Below are 19712 nucleotides of genomic sequence, written 5' to 3'. Positions count from 1 at the left end.
GCAAGTGTTGACAGGATGCACACGTGCATGCGGTTGCTATTATTCTTCTGTTCTGTACGTACGTAACATTGCGTAGCTGCAGTTGGCTGAATGAGAACGTATCCCTGACGCTGATTTCAGGCGCAATTCCAAACATGACCCAACAACTTTTGAATTGATAAATTGAGATCCTAGTATATTGTTTTCTCGGAGTATGCAACATTCACTGAGCTAAAACGTCATCAGGTTGTTAACTACCCTTCTGGAGATTTTGAGCACTTTTGTTTCCTCAACAACAAAAAATGCACAAGCAGTGCCAAAAATTGGACACAGATCACTTTGCATTTTGCTGACTCTCTTTACTTTTTTTCCTCACAGTGGATTGCATTTCCCACAACACTATCCTGTTCATGGAGGGCCAGTCGGGCTGCGTGTCAGGCAACTTCACCCCGAGTCATCGAAGGCTACCTAGCTCCGCGAGTACTTGCAGCGAGATGGCGGAGGAAGACAGTAGTGGCATGTCGCCTGCTCTTGCAAATGGTATGAATTGCTACTAGCTGAGAGGCAAACTTTTTTTAAGCTACTTCATGAGCTGGGGACTCATTTTGATGCAATGGGCTCTGCGTGCTAACAACAGAGGGCGCTCTTTACCTCTTTGGAGAGCTCAGTGGACGGGGCACACCGCGATAGCGTGCTGGTTAGCGAGCCTATAGGGCAATGTGCGCAGGACTAACTTTATTCTCAATGTGCACAAAGCGTAGCATCTTCGCGCGAGCGTCAGGCGTTGTCTGCAATGCGTTAGAATGTCTCTCCCAGTGGTCTCCCCCAACTCTCCCTTTCTTACCATTGAGGGGGTACTTGTGCACGAAGCCAATGGGACTTTCCTGTACTTCGGCCTCTGTGTCCAAGGTTCAAATCCCACCCAGGCGAACAGTGAATTGGATTTTTAGTCTCCACCTGATTGCATTGGTTCTTCTTGAATATCATTGTAAGGTTATTCCCCCATGTCTAAACATTCCTTCATTGCATTCTCTCTTTTAGGGGATTCTAGTTTCTCCCCCCCCCCCTCCCGAAAAAAAAACAAGACAAAACAAAACCACTACAACCAAATACCAATCACTTCTTTATGTACTGTGCTGTTGTACAGATGTTTGGGTGCTAGACTTTAAAAAAAACTGTTTTAGTCAGGTGCCTCTGACAATCCATACATTTTCTGTTGTGTACCATGCAGTTGTGCAGTCCATCAGTAGTAGGTGGTGGGGTGCAAGACGCCTCGACAATGCCTTGTACTGCCCAGAAGCCCTGCAGGCATTCCCCACCGGTGCCCTGCCTCATCTTTTCCATGCCAGCTACTGGGAGAGTACCGACGTGGTGGCGTTCATTCTCAGACAGGTAAAACTATCAACCGCAAAATTGAAAGGCAACGTAAAATGTTCATGGTCTGCAATTTTCAAACATGCAAGCAGAAGTTGCAGTAGGGCTTTCTGACTGACCCTCATGACCCAGCCTACATCTGGGTACGAAAAAGTGAGCATCGCCATTGTAGTAGGCAAAGATAGTATACTGCCGGATGCAGTTGGCAGTAGGCAAGCCATTAAAGTTGTGATGGATATGGCAAAAACTGTGAGAAAAAATGCGGAGCTAGCACCAAGTACTAGGTCGGCATAGGAAGCCAGTTCGGTTTTCCAAAATAGTCTGGTGCACAGCAAGATTCGTCAATTTTTTTTCAGAAAAACCGTGTGCGGCAGATAAATGCACACAAGGCTATGGGAGACGTGGTAACCAAATCTACATTCTGTGCAATTTTCCGTGCAATCAAAAAGAGACGGAACTGTAGTTCACACAAACGTTTTGACACACAAGAGACCTAAAAACACTTAGCTGTCCAAAAATTTTTTGCAAAATGTTATACTTCAGAACACGATGATCTCTTCAATTTTGTTGGAACCCCGCTATGCTTTTGCACGCATACGATGACATTTTTATCCCGAAAGAAAAATCGGCAAGTCTTGATGAGCACATGCGCAGTTGGAATACCGAACTTTGCTTATTATGGCTACATTAGTGACCATTATGCCATTGTGGTTATTGAAAAATGTGTTACATGAAAATATGCCCTACTGTGTAATTTACAGTGTGGTTGCTAACCAAATAATGTTGCCTACTGCAATGGTGACTTATCACAGGGAAACCGGATGATCACATGGTACTCTAACATTGTACGAAAGAAACCTATAAAGACAGTCACATGTCAATCACAGTGTCAAATCACAAGTCACGTCTCAAGTTTATAATGCATCAGTTCTGTGTGTTTTTCCCCTTATCACAGATTTTCCAGAATGACTGCGTCAGCATACACACGGGTGACGGGACATCAACTGCAGCGTTTATTCCTTCCAACCCTCGGGAGAAATGGCAACGCAAGAGAACTAGCGTCAAGATGAAGGTATGATCAAGCGGGTTTGTGTAGGTAGATGCATGCATTGCTATAAAGGATGCTGTTTGAGGAGGGAGGGGCGGGGATAGTGGGTTCAGACAAGGGAGGATGCAGTGACTTGTGTTGGTTGGATGTTTATGAAGGGGGAGGGCAGGAATAAAGAGTTAAGATGAATTTAGATGGTTATGAAGCTCCACATGTTACAATTGTTTTCTATTGAATGTTTTGAACATGTTAGCTAATACTATGTTATTAAGTGGCTTGTGGAAAACAATGGTGACCAGCTGAATACCCCGCCACAGAATACCCCGCCACTCGGAAATACACCCCTAAATCATCTGGCTATGCAGTTGGAATCGCTGATAAAAAAATTCAAGTCTTAACCAAGTACCCTGTTGCCGGTGACGCGGCTATGCAGCTACGCGGTTTCTGAGTGGAAGCCCCTTGAGAACAAAGCAATGCAAGACGAAAAGGAATCAATTAAGACAAATTCTAAGTCAGAACTAACTACCTTGTTGCCGGTTACATGGATACGTAGTGGAAGACCCCTTGACTTGAGAACGAAGCAATACAAAAGGAATGGGGGTTGCTGAATAATAATTCGAAGTTCAAACTCACTACCTTGTTTCCGGCTACTCGGAAACGGAGTGGGAGTGCAGTGAAGCATGACGCTTGTACATTATGTAGGTAGCGCTGAGAAGGTTTATTGAGGGCAATCAACCGTGACTCTATAGCTAGCTACGAGGTGGATATATCGAGTGGCGGGGTATTTTGCAATTGTGTCAATAGTAGGTTTGGACAAAGAACCCATTTTTTGATCTCACACAAAAAATGCGTATTGCCATGTGTTTGTATAAAAATATGACCAAAACTTATGATTACAAATGTATTAAATCGGTTGCTATGGCAAACATGCACATCCCGCAGAATTCGTTTCGGTACCATAATGACCCCCGGTAAAAAGTTTGAAAAAGTCGCCATTTCTTACACAGATCAGCTGAAGCATTCCAGAGCTACTATGAGAAGTTTCATCCCCAGGTCCCGATCGGATATGTAATATTTTACGAGAGGCAACACATTTTTGACCATATCTTTGGTGTAGCCCAGCTACAAATTAATTGGCTGTACAAGGGGAGCTCTGCCTATTACATTACGTTGTTTTCCCCTCCGTACAGCAAAATGTGAATCCCAACCACCGGGTGCAGGACATGATCTGCCTAGAGGGAGCACCCCAGACCCTGGCCGGGCGGTTTATGTACAGCTCGCTGGACATGGTCACGCTGACTGGAGAAAAGGTTGGTCATTTGTCATACGTAAAAACATAATCTGGGTAGCTGTTTATTGAATATTGTTAAAATAAATATCTTTCCCCTTACAATTGACCTATCGCCGTTTGCGAGTTAGCCACGCCCCTTAGACAACCGTATGGAATTTTTGTACCCTAAGTTTTGTTTGTCTCAGATGTTGTGCGTTCCGCGTCTTTTATTTTGTATATCATGTAATAGGACAAAATTGCACAAGCTGCGTTGATACGATTCTAACACGATTCTAACGCGATAGGTCAATTACGCTGTAATTTAATTGTAGACATTGCCAAACATAATTCATCTTGTGTACGAGACAAGGATTCTGCAATGTGTTAAAGGGCCCATGCAACGTAATATTGTTAAACGCAATCCTTGGAAATGTACCATTGTATCCCACTTAACCTTATTTTCAATTTTTGTTTTTGCCATTTTCAAGGGTGTCTTGGTGCCTTTTGGGGTTTTTTTGCTAATGCGAATTTCCATATTCATGAGCAAAAGTGTGATGTGATTTCAGGCAGAAACCTCAATGTTACACCTATTTCTGCACCAAACGTTGCCAGAATTGTGGATATTTTGCTGTCGTAAATTTTCTTTTCTTTGGTAAATCGTCGATGTGTCAATACATGGCATTGAGCCAGTGAGCAAACTTTTCTCACAAATGTTTTCAGTGAGCACATTTTTGGGTTTTACAATTTGAACAGAAAACGTTCTAAACTGAACATGCTGAACAGTGTCTTCCTGAAATGATACCACAGCCAAAGCGCCCTCAGTTGTCTGAAAAAGCATGGAGATAATTAAAAAGTTTAAAGAAGTGCACTTTTCAATAAAATTAACCAAAAATGGATGTCAAATAAGGCCTTTTTATCATACATTTTAAGAGGAGTAGAAAGGCGCAAAAAATATGTTCGTTAGAAAAATTCATGTTATGGATTCTTTAAGCATTGACAGCAGAGGAGGGAGGTAGTCAAAACCAGTCAACAGTGAATGCTCAAGTAAGCACCTGTGGCTCATAAATGTGAAGTTTAAGAATTATGTCTCCTGACTGCTGTGGTTTTTGGTTTAACTAACCAGGTGGACATCCACATAGTCACCCAGCCACCGTCAGGCGAGTGGGTCCACTTTGCCACCGAGGTTACCAACGGCCACGGCCGGCTGACCTACAATGTCCCAGCAACACGGAGTCTCAGTCAGGGCATCTACCCAGTCAAAATGGTTGTAAGGTAAATAAAATTCCAATAAAATTATGGACATGATTTAAAGATGAGAGCAAGCCAAATTGGAATAACAAGATGCACAGTCTGTGAGCCCCTGTCCATTTCATGGAGATGAAAGCAGAAAGCAAAGCACAGAGAATGCTAACTTTAGAGATAGATTTTGCTTGAAATAGTGACACAACAATCTAAAAACTTCACAGTGTTAGCACCTCCAGAGGAAACTGTAATTTTCAGTGCACAAATCATGCAAGTTGGACAGAGAAAAATTGATTGCAGAAGGGTTGGAACCCCTTACCTCTGGAACAGTGTACCAGTGCTCAATCCAACCCCATGTCAGTGGTGTCCCAATTTGTCAAAAGCCTTGAAACCCCTACAGCAAAAGACACTCAGAGAGGCTTCAGGTTTCTTATTATCCCTTTTTTATATCCTCTGCAGAGGGGACCACACGTCAGCAGAGGGCTACCTGGCCATTGTTCCACCCAAGTGTGAGTGCGTGGTGTTCAGCATCGACGGCTCCTTCACAGCCAGCGTTTCCATCATGGGACGTGACCCCAAGGTCAGAGCGGGGGCTGTGGATGTCGTCAGGTAAACTTAAACTGGCAACTTTTCTTTGTATTGTAACTTTTTTCCTTGATATAATACATATTATGACACAGAGGTCTTAACATCTTAACATAAGGGCATCCCTATTTATTTCTCTAGTTCTTGTTTCCAACTGATGCTATTTTGGGCTCCGGATCCGATTTTTTTTAATTGCTGCCCACTCTGTCTGGAATCCCATTAACAAAACAAAACAAAAACAAAAAAAATTAAAAAGTGCAAAAAAAAAATGAATACAACAATCAGGCAGTCAGGTTCTGTGTTGTTTGAAAAACTATTGAAAAATGAATACTACATTTTTTACGCGAAGTACGGCGTAAAACACAGTGGAAAACAAAATGAGAGAATGTTGCCTCTCATCATATTATTGGTATGTCACGGCTGCCACTGCAGCCAAAACGTTAGTGAGCTGCTTAGTGCAGATATAATGCAAGTCAACTACATCTTGCCACATTATGGTTTTATTATTTTATTCAGTGATATCAACTCATGATAAACTCATTGCAATAAACAAAACTAGAGACAATACGCACTTTGCATCATTCAATTTAGCCATTGATCTGTTTGGGTGCAATTTGTGTTTCTTGCAGTTTTTTTTTTTGGTTTTTTTTTTTCGACCGACCTACCCTACCTCAAAGGCCAAATAAAAATATGAAAAACATAGAAATAAGAAAGGTACGCCCTGATATGGACCCCAGCTGTTGGACATTGTTCATTGTTGCATTCGTTGTATGTTGTAAACATGTTTTGAATGTCTATTAGAATTGTATCTTCTTGATGTTTGCAACTTGGTGGACCTGCAACATCTGCCTATTTCTACTCAACTTTCATTTGTGAGGTCTAGTTTTCAATGGTTTATGTATTGGTATAAGGCCCAAAAAAAATACTCCGGTCTCTGGTCAGCGCGCGCATCGATTTTAACCATGCGCGTCAACCTTTTTTTTTTTTTCAAATTAACACGGAAGCTACAACAGCGCCCTCTATTGCCGCACCTCCACAAATTTTTGTACCAAGGAGCACCAAGGAATGGGGAAATTGCACCAAGGCAAATGATAAAGGGCACCAAGGCAAATTGTGGAGAACACCAATGTATAATGAGGGCACAAAAAAGCAAAATAGTACCCACCTTGTCTGTACAATTCAAGCTTGAAAAAAAAAAAAAACACACACACACAAAACACCTGTGTCGCAGCATCAATTCCAGAACTTCGGTCTGACCAGAGACCGATTATTTTTTTTTTTTGGCCTAATGGAGAGTTAATTTTTTTCGAGATTTAAAAACTTGTGATGACAAGAGAGCTTGGGGTTAACATAGTAAGGTATGTTTGAACACAGAGATGCAGTAATTGATGTTTTCCGCCCTTTTTTTCCCTGCAGGCACTGGCAGGACCTGAATTACCTGATCATCTACATCACGGCCCGGCCCAGCATGCAGAAGCAGAAGATAGTAGCCTGGCTGGCCCAGCATAACTTCCCTCATGGTATGGTCTACTTCATCGATGGACTGTCTACCGATCCACTGCGACAGAAGGCCAACTATCTCAGGAGTCTCACGGAACAGGTATGTAAAGAAAAGTAAAACTGAGATACGGAAATATGAAAGATGCAAGAAATAGTGAGGAATACATGAGATAAGCTTTTGGAGCATTGGTCTTTTCAGAAATTGATTGAGATGTGGGACTGTCCTAGTGATTCGATTTGTCCTAGTGCCCTGCCAAAAAAAAAAACCAAAACTAGGTCCTAATTTGCCCCACAAAAAAAAAAAACTTCCCCACCTGTCTTTATAGACTCCTTGCACAAATGACCCCAAAAAGATGACAGAGATTTAGACTCCTAAATTTCGTGGACGTCATTGCCACTGTATGCCTAGGGCCCACACGTAGAGAGCTTCGGGTTTATGCACATGCAGTATCACCTAAGTCCTGCGTTTTCAGGGTTCCCGACCACTCTGGAAATCAGGGAAAACCTTGAAAATGAGTTTCCATTTTTCCAGTCAGGGAAAACTCAAGAGAATTCGAAAAAACACCCAAAAGAATCAGGGAAAACTCAGGGAATTGGCAGTGACCCAAAAGAGCAAGGTTTTTGCCAGTTTGGCATATGTGCGTCTCTCTTACACACGGTGAGGAAAGGATGGCTATGAGGAAAGAAAGGGAGGCCATCGCTTATCTACAAGTTGCCTGTGTATTTATCAGTATCTTAGCCACTGTGCTGCAACCACAGCTTGACTTCCCAGCAACCTCATTTAAGTGAAAATACTTCTCATGGAATTGTGGAAAAGTTCTTGGTGAAATATCTGGGAAAAACTCAGGGAATTTTGTTTTCATCAAGTGCTGGGAACCCCGGTTCTTAGTGTGCCATTCGTGTGCATGTTCCAGAGCACTCAATGATAGTGCCCTGTACAGAGAATGAACACTGTTTGGAATGAACACTGCCAAAGCCAATAACACAAAATAACACCTTTGAAATGCAGCCCAGTGTGACCTGTGTGTCCTGACCTTTCACCTTTGTCCTTTGACCCCTCTCTCTGTCCACAGAGCAAGATGGTGATCCATGCAGCGTATGGTTCCAGCAAGGACATCTGGGTGTATACCACCATCGGCCTGCAGTCCTCACAGATCTACATCGTGGGCAAAGTCTCCAAGAAATATCAGACCCATGCCCAGGTAAGCAAGTTAAAGACATCATGACTCTGTTGGCTCGTCACAAACTTTGTCAGGCTGCAAGTCCAGTCCCGGACTTGATTCAATATGTTTTTGTTTTGACTTTTTTATCACTTTTTTAAATGTTAGTGTGATGTTTTTGCAAAGTCTTGAATATGAATATATGAACTAACAAGAATACTTTTGGTGAAGTGAGTCTTTTTTTTAATGAACACAAATACCTCAGCAAATAGTTTTAATTCTGTATAATTAAGCCCCCAAAAAATGTGTTGTGTTGCCCTAACCCGACCGACCCAAAAATCTGGAAATCTCTGGTCGGCTTTTCTTTGTTTTTTTTATTTAAAATGCCATAATTATGCAGTTCGTCACAAAATGTGCATACATGTACAGTACCTAAATTGTAGTACAGTTCAAACTAACCGTATTTTGTACAAATGGTGTAACGGATGTCGAGATCTGGGGCATGTGGTGTAATGTACTTACTGCATACATCGTATCTTCAATGTGTACTAGCCCTGTACAGTCATTATATCGCATGCATGCACATGTACACAGCATACTGGATTAGCGCATGCAGTACTCGTAGCCTAAACATTTTGTGTATGTTGATAGAGAGGAACTGGTAACCGAATGGAATCCTTGACAAAATATTGGTCAAAATGACCACTTAAACTTCAAGAAAATAGGACATGTTGAATTGAATATTAAACAAATGAACTAGTTTAAACATCATGACTCAATCAATGACGAAAATCAATCTTCTAAAAATATGGGTCGTCACTACCCGCTATTCGCTTTGTACACTAAATCTGACGGCACGTTGTGCCACTCGTGTGCATATGCAGTCACGATAGCCAATATCAACAGCTCCGTGGTGTTCATGACGGCGATGTTAGGAACAAAACAACTTCTCAGTTGCATTGCAAAAATATCATTATATGGCGATTTTGCCGAATTATTTAAGAAGTACAACACAAGGCACTCCGAGGTTGTTTTGTCAGATGTTTTGGTCTCACTATTGCATCAGAGGCCCTTACAAACTATTTTGCCAGATGCTGTCAACTGTCACCGTGTTGATGACCTTAGATTTTGCTTCGCGGTGTTCAGATATGTTCTGTATGTGTTCTATGTATTACCCCTTCCCCCCCCCCCCCCCAATTAAACCTCCTGAAATTGTTCATGAGGTCAACACTGCAATTTGTTTTTGGCCATAAGGGAGTTAGTATGGCATTGATCTTTCACATCTACAGGTATGTCTCGGGTTTTTAATGCCACCCACCCTGCCAAACAGATTTTGTTTTCAGTTCCAGCCTGATTCTGTTGGTTACTGCTTGTTTATCCTTCTTGACTTTTCCTCCCTCCTTCTACAACTAAACATTTCTTCATTGTACCCTCTCTCTTTAGGTTTCTTCATTCTCACAAGCTACTTGCAGTCCTATGTTTAGTTTTGGGCAATCCCTGGTTTCAATAACGTAAAGAATTTAATTTTTGCACAGAATTGCAATATGGGAACAAAAATGAGGTTATGCTTAGAAAGCAGACTATTCCATGCTGATTTTGCTACATAGTTTTCTTCGCTATTTTGTAAAATCGATTTAAGGGGCTTTACATTTGCCCATATAGCCTCTTTCTGAACCCAGTGCAGTAGTAAAATGTTCCTGAGCATTTCGGAAGCCATGTTGATTCTACCAACTACAAAGAGTTGATCATTATTCAATCCAGAAAATGCCATTAATCGTTGGTTTTGCTCCCCTGTTTAGAGGTTTCGAGAAAGACACAGCCTTGGCGATATCTTAGAGGAGGCAGCCACGGTGAGATTTACAACGACTTTAATCTTAACCCAGTTGAGGATTTATATATGATAGAAATGGGATTTCATGCTTAAATCTCTAATGAAGAAACAAGCTCCATTGAATACAGTGGCACGTCGCTATCCCGAACACCGCTATACCGAAGATCCAGCTATGCCGAACATCGTCCTTGGCCTCGATTTTTGTGAATAAAACGTACTGAACATTGCTGTTGAAATATGTCAACAGAGGAGTGACAAGTGTTTATTATTAGGAATAGAAGGGGAAAGCCACCCATTACTGTAGGTAGTACATGTAAGTTCAAAAACTGTACGTTATTCAATAGTCTGCACATGTTCAAAGTCGTCTTTCAGTAACTACCAGGGCGTGCAGGGTGAAGCTCTGAAGGGCACTATTTATTGAAAAGTACCAAAGCACCGGTAGCTTAAAATCGCTATACCGAACCTTCGCTGTTACGACTGATTTCTGTGGATCCCGCGATGTTCATTATAGCAGCGTTCCACTGTACTTCAGTTAAACATAGTTCAATCTTCATTGATCGCAACAGTTATTGATGGTTTGACTATTTTGTTGACTATTTGTGACCAGCCCAGCATTGAAGGACCTCTGGGCACCATCTTGGTTCACGCACACCGGTATTATGAGATAACATTAACGTTGAACACTGTGTGTGAACCAGTGAAGTGTCCTTCACAAGATCTTGTTCGATAGCGCCCTCGTTTGTTCACACACAGGTGGGGAAGTGTGGCCTAGCAGTTAGGTTTTGTAACTCATGATCAGAGGGTCAGGGGTTTGAATCCAGCTGCTGGTCTTATGTTGTGTCCTTGGGCAAGCCACTTCACCCCCACTTGCCTCTCTCCACCCAGGAGTGTAAAAGGTACCAGCATTAGCTGGGAGTGACCTGCAATGGACTAGCATCCCATCCAGGGGGAGTAGAAATATTCTCAGTCGTTTCATGCCACTGAAACCGGAGATAAACGCTGGCCTGATGGGCCACATTGGCTTGTGACAGACTTTACTTACTTTTATTCTTCGCACACAGAATCAATTAGGTCAGCAATTTGCCAGTAATATCAAAGCATGTTCGTTTTTGTATTTCTGTCTCTGATACATATCCTTATACTTGATCTTTTTTTTCCGCCCCTCCATTTTAGAGTTCACATAACCAAGGCAAACGATTAAGTCTCGGTGACATTCAGGAGGACCAGTGCAGGGTGAGGTAGAATCGGCAGATTTGTTGGGAAGTAGGCGTGGACAATAGCCCTGAGAAAAATAACAACGTCACATTTTGTTTACGTGTGTAATTTCATGAGCGTGCTACACCTTCGCCTTGTCTTATGATAGCTCGCCTACCTAAGCACACCATGGGTATGTTCAGACGGAGGGCAGCTTTTGAACTGGGTCGTTTACAATTAACGAACTCAATGGGGGTTCTCTGGAGCTAGTGATCAAATCTTAACTTTGCTCACGTTCATACAATGAAGGCTTAACTCTGGAGCTGGAGTCACAGTGGAGCTAAAAGGTCACCAAATAGGTTACGTAATACAGAGTTTGGCAAAAAAAAGTGCAACATTCAGAAAACAAATAATCAAAACTGTTTAACCCTAACTCCCTAGCATGATTTACTAGGAACCATACCCATCCTGGCAAATTCCAACACCATATGGGAAACTGCACACACATATTTCTGACTTTGATTCTGGAGGTGTGCCAACCCAATGTAAAAGACTGTTAGTTTAGGGGTACTGTACCCATCCTGACATATTCCAACAAAACATGCCGTTGGGGTTTGATGGGTCGAGTTCTGTTAGGGTTAACGTCTTTTTCTTCAATGAAATTTTATCTCACATAAAAGCCTGACTATTTGTCAATCCACTCCTTTTGACCCCATTCAAAAGTGAAAGGGTGTAAATTTTACTTTGGCCACTCTCACCTGTGATGTCACCAACTTCAATTTCTATTCAATGTCTATTCAATGCTTAACCCATATTCAGCATGTCAAGGTGAGAGTGGCCCACCCTTTCACTTAATTGATTGTATTTCTGGATCTAGGGACCCAAATGGAATGGGGTAAAAAGGAGTGGATTGAGAAATAGTCAGGCTTTAATGTAATATATAATTTCACTGAAGAAAAAAACATTAAATAGTTTTAATTATTTGTTTACTGAATGTTGCACTTTTTTGGGCACACTCTGTTTATGTTCATGGATGACGCGGTGAATCAGACGAAATAAATAATGACCGGATGCGTCAGCGTGGAGCTAGGTCGGTTGCGTCCAAAAGACAAATAACGGTGGAGCTAGGTCATAAAAAGAAGCCCCGCTGAACTGAAAGTGAAGCTAGCCCCACAAATTTTGCATGGCTAGAATTGGCCCTGGCTAGCTTTGGAGATAGCTGGCGGAGTTAAGTTGCGTACAAACGACAACTATGTTGGGTGGAGCTAGCTAGCTCCAGATCTATCTCCAGAGATAACCCTCCGTCTGTACGACCCCAATGTGAACAAAGCGTTGCTTCATTTCACCCAGGGGCTTTGGATCACTCGCTTTAATAACCCTTGCTGTGCTAAAAACTTCTTGAACAAGACTATCTTGAACAGGACCTGAGCTAGATGTTGTTTGACCCCAAAAATGGTGTGGACTTTGCATAGTCTAAAAACCTAATGGACTTTGGATCAGACCCAGGCTTGGTGGCTTTGACACCACAATATTTAATCAGATATTTGCTTAGATTTCTGATGCTCTTTTTCTTTTCTAAATTATAGCGACCATTTTCTGCAGTGCTATATATTTTTCAAATCAGCGTTTTCTTTTCTGTCTCTCTTTGTTCTTTAATTTCTGTTTACTAATCCTACTTTCTATCCCAGGAGGAGCTTTCTACCAACAAGCTACTTCCTCTTGGTTGGCTTTTGCGACGGGGAAAACGCGATTTTTTAGTTGTTTTGTTGTTTTTTTGTGCCCTTCACTGACTGACGTAATTTTATTCAAACAACCACCCAATCCTTGAAAGCTTGACAGTCAAATGTAAAAAGATTTTGCACAATTAAGGAGAAACTTACAAGTTCAAGTCCCGCTCCAGCAAAACGATGAATTTTCCTCACAAGCTATCAGACAGCACCGAGTATACAAGACATTTAAAATTACATCAGTGAAGGGCAAACAAACTTTTAAAAATAGTAAAGGTTTCCCGGCCAGTTTCCTAAAATGTTCATTCAGTTTTGAAAACTGGACATTCATTTTCATCTGAATTTGAGAATTGCTATGAACACGCGTTTCATTTTCGCTACCAGAGCATTCAATTCCATTTCAGTTCAATCAATTAAGTGATTGAGCAGCACCTTTCGTTTATGTCCATTCAGATTCGTTTACAAGACTTCTTTTTCACTTTTAGAATGCAATTTCAAACATGCACCATTTTATTTCACTTTTAGTTTAATGTCATCGGCACCAGATGCAATTAGGGGTTTCTTTTTCATTAACCGTCAATCACATTAGCTGTACCTGAAATCAATTTAGGCAAAGTATGTTTGTGTAGATGAATGCACAGGTAACGTAATTGGCTGTCTGTTTCTAAAAACCAAAAATGAATAATTGATTTTCAGAAGTGAATGACCATTTCAGGAAAGTGGCCGGGAAAACCTATATTTTAAAACAAATACTTACTTGCTGAGGTCCTGTGTTCTTATTTTCAGCTTCACACCATCTTTTTGTAGAAGCCACCGCTCCATTTAACTTAACTTAACAATCTTTATAGTTTTATTTACTTTTTTGCTTTTCTTACAGGTGGATGTGCCAACATAAAAGGGAAGTTTTTATTAAGAATCTGAGGCTTAAGCTTTGTGTATTTTTTTTCACTGAAGCAAATACACTGCTCAAAATCCTAAACATATAGTGTGTATCAACTAACAAGCAAAGAAAGCATATGCAGATTGTATTTGGTCCAGTAACTGGATTACGTTGCTAAAGCACATAAAATGGTATGCCTGCAAGCATACTTAAAAAAAAAAAAAACACGTTTAAAAGCGCCTTGAAATCACCTTCAATTTTCTTTCAATCAAAATTATTTCTGAGAGAATAATGTCACTCGGTAGTTTCATCTTCACTTTGAGTAATGTTTTTCTCGTTAAATTGGTCGGTTCTTTTCCAGTTTATGACAAATGTTCCAACTAGCCTTTGAGAAAGACAACCCAATTGTATAAACCCCCATTCATAAATACCTGAGACAGTGTACCCATTCCTATTGGTCAAGAACCCGTCACGTGGGTGGTTTGAAACCGCAAGTAAAATGCCGGCTGGTTTTAAACACAATTCCTGCGTTCTGCACCACATTGTGCAGTATGCGCCGCGCTAGCCAATTTCCATATAAGGAGGTTTTTAGCACTAAACATGAAGTAATTTGTTGAACGAAATCTTTTAAGATTTGTTAATTTTTATTTTGACTTCTTGACTAAAAGGTATTTATGAATGGGAATAAATAGGTGCTTGGCTGGTTTTAAACAAGTACGTTTAAAGCTGGCTAGGGGCCTGGTTGGGATGGTCCTCCCCTTGGGCTAGAGCCATTTTCCGCGGCCAGGCCCTTTACTGGGGTTAAATGTACTTGTTTAAAACCAGCCAAACATATTTATTCCCTTAATAACCCACTACACTATTTTCTTGCTGATAATCTTGCTGCAATCGAGCCCTAACATGCTGTCACTATCAATCACAAATCATCCAGTCTCAATGCAAGTGTCAAAGCCATTCACATGAACTGTGTGCACACACATTTCTGTTATCATAGTTCATCCCTTGTTGCGTGTGACGAACTAGTACAGTACGCTCACGCAGTGTCCCATCCAGCCTAGCCAAGGGGCTCTCAAAAGTGGTAAAAACGCGCCCTCTTTTGTTGGCGCATGGAGCCCGTAGACCAGTCTGGACACAGAATCAATGTAAACCAGCAGAGGTTCCCTTTAACCCTAACCCCCTTGAGTAATTTACTAGGAGCCTTCCTCACTCTTGCAAAATCTTGCACCATATGGTAAACTCTACACCCAAACTGTTGGACCCTGATTATGGTGGTATGTCTGACCCCATGTCAAGCATAATCAGTTTACTAGTGCACACTCCAACAGATTCCAAAAAACATGCAGTTAGATTTTGAAGGGTTGGGTTGGATAGGGTTAATTGAAGCAATGTTAAATAGGAAGCAATGTCCTTGCAATTTTTCAGTATTTCCGTAAGGAGCAGTTGTTTTGATACGACAGCTGCCACAAGGCTTTGGCCATCACTGTCCGTAAGTGTCAGTAAGTGTCATCACTCTTCATAAGTGTCAGTAATTCAGATTTGGTTTTACACCCTGTTTGGGTTTTCCATTATTCATCTGTGCGTTTAGATTCTAAGTGGTGGATACGCAGCCCACCTGGACACCCTAGCCAGCCAATCCCGGCCGGCCGTTGGCAACTCGCGCCTCATCCTCCGCAAGGGCTGTTTCAGCTTACCGGGCCAGTCCCACCAGCGCTCCGCCAAACAGGCGGCGGCGCGGACGGCGTCCTACGGGGGCGCCGCAGTGCGCTCCCAGAGCAGCAGCTCGGGCAGTTTCCGTAGCACCAGTGCCTCGTCCGTCGGCGTCAAAGGCGCGTCCGGTTTTACCCCCGGCGGCAGCTTCAAGCTGCCCAAGTCCCAGCCGACGGTCAAGTTTGAGATATGAGGTCAGTGGTGTCTCCTGCGGACCCGTTGCAGCTAGGTACACCCCCAAAATGCAAAGCCGATGTGCTGGCTTACACTCAGCGCGAGGTTCAACATTAGCAATGGGTGTCTCTTTCAGATGGCAATCGCTCATCGCGGCCACTCCTTGGGATTTTGCTCAAGATCTTGGGAAGTTGGGCTAGGCCTTGGGAAAACTTTCACCAAATCTTGGAATTGTGTGCGTATCGAGTGGGGAGTTTGCACGTGCACAGTACACGTACAAAAGAGTGTACGCTTGCATTGTGCGAACATCGGCCCTGTGATAATTGGGTCTTGCATACGTCATCCCGACCGTCAAGGGAAATCTTGAGAATCTTCCTGCGGTCATCTAAGGATTTTTTGCAAAGCGTTAAGAGAGTCGGTGATGCACTTGTAAATTCATCGTTATGCACATTACACGAGCACACACAAACAAATGTGCCAATGTGTACAAGAGGGAAAGTACGTTATAAAAGCCTGTTGTTTTTCCTTCAAAAATTGCGGCCAGTGACATTGAAAAATCTGTCTTTTTGAAGTAGTACCTTAGATTTTGACACAGTGTATGTGATGCAAAAAAGAATATGAAGGGGGAAAAAAACGGATAAGATTTTGTGCCATACAAAGTACATGCTTTATCAGAAAAAAAAGATAAGTAGTTAAATTTTACAATTTAGTATTGTATTCAGTACTTCGGATTGGACGTGCAGTCTTAGGTACAACACTGTGACCTCAACTCGGCTCCATCGCTCATGGTATTGCAAATCTGGCACTGGTAGAAACACAGATTGGTATATTATAAGATATCCCACGAGCGCGAGTGGAATACGGAATAATGTAGTGCGTCTGTGTCCTACATACCACTCGTCCGGTATGTGGGACACAGACGCACTACTTTTTCCGTGTTCTACGAGCGCCATAACGAATTTATCTTCAAACAAACTTGACGCGCAGTAAAGTTGGAACTAGCACGTTTTACGCAAACCCAATAGCGGTTTAGCGCATGCAGCTGGAATGTCGCTCGCATCTTGGAATAGCGCAATACGCAGAGTGCGATATGGACTGTGCAATACGGTATAATATCACACTGTTGTTGCCATGGATCGACCAATCAGGAACGGGGATACAAGTTCGCTTGAAGATATTAGTTATCCCACGAGTTGAACAACAGTTGAATAATGTAGTGCGCCTGTGTCCATTGTATCATGATTTCGAAAGCCGAGTGGCATATAGAACGCAGACATCCTTCATTTTTCTTGTTCCGCGAGTACGAGCGGGGTGACAAATTCCTCTTTAAGCAAACTTGGCGCACAGTACAGATGGAACGCATTTGCTGTACACAATCTTTTCAGCGTTTCTCCCAGTATACATGCATGCAGCAGGAAACGAATGGCGCGATACGCCAAGCGCAATATGGACCGTGTCATATGGGATAGTATCACACTGTTGTTGCCACGGATTGACCAATCAGGATCGAGCATTCAAATTTGCTTGAAGATACTGCGTTGGAGGCTTGAACAACTCCGACATTCTTGGAATTAATTCATGCAGGAGTCGTACTTTGTTTTTTTCAGATACAACTCCAAATTTTGCCTGCATAGAAATCGTAAAAAGAAAAAAATCTTCAATTAATTATAATGGGAATCAGTAGAACAAGGTCAGTAAAAAAAATTATTTAGCACCTAATGTTCCTTCAAAAGGTGTTAAATAACATGTTTTTGTTTCTCAAATCCAACAAATAAAAAATTTGCATCTATATATGAAATATATTTTAATAAAGTATATGATCGTGTTAAGATATGTATATGGCTTGGAAGGACAGTAAAAAAATAAAAATATCAAGGCAGGTTTAAGATGGTTAAAATCTGATCATAAACACCTTGACGTAAAATCCAAAAAGACCAAATTAGTGAGTTTAACGAAAGCTTGAAAGAAAGAGAGAAAAAAAAGTAACAGTTGATATATTGGATATATTGAAATGTTTCTTGTACGCGTTAACTGTACTATATTTTATTCTATTTAAGTATTTTATCACTGGACAATCAACGTACGTTTTGTATATAGACAATGTTCTAGCGCATACAGTCCATGACGTTCTGTACCTACTTATAAAATACGTGTTTAAGGCAGCAACATAAAACGGTTCTCAAAATCACAGACTTTGGTGGAAGCTCCCACTGTTTAACATTTTTTGGATAAAAGTGAGAAGGCATTTTTGCATTTTTTTGAAGAAAAAACCCTTACTGTTAAGTGTGCAAAACCTGAATCGAAAAAACATACATAAAAAACAACCAATAGCGATGTTTGAAACAACCGCCTGCATTTTGAAGAACCAGTTTTGTGTTGCAGCCTACCGTCACTGTAACTGACGTAAGACTTACTTTAAGTGCTTGTTATCGACTCCATCAAATTGAGGAATAAATTGGGAAAACTTTGCAGGTATGCATGCACGTACAAGGCAGAAGCTAAAGGTAAAAACCAAAAGCGAAATGCTATGACTTAATCACTGGATTATTTTTGCCGAAAATGTTGGCTCTTTGCAAAACGCAAAATTTGCCAGCCAAAATGCCACAAATATTGATTCGCAAAAGTGATTTCAACAGTATTTGTACGATATCTCTTAGCGAAACCTCATGTGTTTCAATACTCCGGGGTGTGCACTGGAGCGTAAATTGTACAACAAAAGGCCGTGCACAACGGCCAATTCAAGATCAACACACGGTCCGCCTCCACAGACTTTGTGTGTGTGTACAAAAGACACGAGGGATTAGCGGTTTATACTTCACCTGGAGGCGAGTCGAGGTAATCTTGACAATTAAACCTATCAGCCGTGCCTGTGTATAAAAACAGCCAGTGCGTGTTATTAATATTATGTCCTCCGATGCAAATTGATTGTTCACCATGGTGCACTCAAAGGCACTCAAATTTCCTTACAAATGCAGGGCGAGTCCAAAAAAAAAGTGAACGAATGAGAAAAAAATTAATTTAAAAACATGTTGCTCTCCATTTCATAAAAGTAACATAGGAATGAAGTACATGTTATTGACTAGTAACTTTGAAAATTTCAAGTGTTTTTCATACTCAGGAGTGGATCCAGGGGGTGGGGTGGTTTGGGGGTTGAAATTTCACGAGTTATCCTTTCCTGGAGGTCATCCAGATTTGCCTACTGAAACTCTTGCAAGCAAGATCCACAAATCTGAACTGATTATGCATTCCATGACCAGAACCAAGACAATGGTTGTGTTCTTTTAAATTGTCTCTTTCTTATACAGCCCTGACCAGTTGGCACAAGTCAGATTTCACCGGACCCCTTTAATTGTCTCCTGTTCAGTCGTGCACGAAAACTAATCCAGTGAAAATGTCACCAAAAGAAGCAGGAAGAGTTACTTCAAAAGTACATGTGAAAATATCTTATCTATGTTATTACAGAAAAAAAATATGGCCAATTTTAAAAGTGTATAGTTTTTTTTTTACTCACACTGTACTCTGCACAACATGTCTCACCATGGAAACGCGCCGAAACTACCAAGGGAAATGACCTTAACATTCCACCGTGAACGCCGACAGGCGAGACGCGTAATGAACAAGTAATGAGCATTTCCATTTTCCGCCCTTGGCAATTTCATCGGAAAACAACAGTCGACGACACTTTGCGCATTAATCTTTGCGCTTAATGGGCCTATATAATGAAGAATGTATCATCTCGGAAGGCCACACAGAATGGCAAATTAAGTTACCGTACACAAACACATCGAACAACCACTCTATTTTAGACACGCTCGAGAAGACAATGAAAATTAAATGCATCGCGAGGATGCGTGCTTCACGGTACACGAACTCATAATTTTGATAATAGTCGCCATTGTCGCTTTTTATAAATTACAATTTTTTTAAATAAATTTAGGAAAAAAAATTATATCTGAAGGCCACACAGTGTGCAGACTATGAAGTTAGTGCAATTTCGTTTACATAGGCCTGAATACACTTGTCTTGTGGGGAAACGGCATT

The 19712-nt window shown here is 41.4% G+C and overlaps 1 protein-coding gene across 4 annotated transcripts in view; it reads left to right on the top strand.

Annotated features, from left to right (window-relative positions):
- LOC119727532 (protein retinal degeneration B-like) overlaps positions 1–17929 on the top strand; it is a 75244-nt gene extending 57315 nt beyond the window's left edge. For 2 of the 4 annotated variants that reach the window (XM_038199450.1, XM_038199442.1), the window contains exons 14-24: positions 358–519; positions 1211–1371; positions 2309–2425; positions 3592–3711; positions 4795–4943; positions 5373–5522; positions 6915–7098; positions 8072–8200; positions 9958–10008; positions 11163–11222; positions 15376–17929. In XM_038199450.1, the coding sequence (XP_038055378.1) occupies positions 358–519; positions 1211–1371; positions 2309–2425; positions 3592–3711; positions 4795–4943; positions 5373–5522; positions 6915–7098; positions 8072–8200; positions 9958–10008; positions 11163–11222; positions 15376–15690 (1598 nt within the window). In that variant the 3' untranslated portion in view covers positions 15691–17929. The remainder of the gene's footprint in view (positions 1–357; positions 520–1210; positions 1372–2308; positions 2426–3591; positions 3712–4794; positions 4944–5372; positions 5523–6914; positions 7099–8071; positions 8201–9957; positions 10009–11162; positions 11223–15375) is intronic. The other 2 variants (XM_038199458.1, XM_038199467.1) reach the window with 2 other exon arrangements.
- The last annotated feature ends 1783 nt before the right edge of the window (positions 17930–19712 follow it).

This window comes from Patiria miniata, unplaced genomic scaffold, assembly GCF_015706575.1.
Source record: "Patiria miniata isolate m_02_andy unplaced genomic scaffold, ASM1570657v1 HiC_scaffold_1, whole genome shotgun sequence".
NCBI lineage: Eukaryota > Metazoa > Echinodermata > Asteroidea > Valvatida > Asterinidae > Patiria > Patiria miniata.
This window is presented reverse-complemented; position numbering and strand designations above follow the sequence as displayed.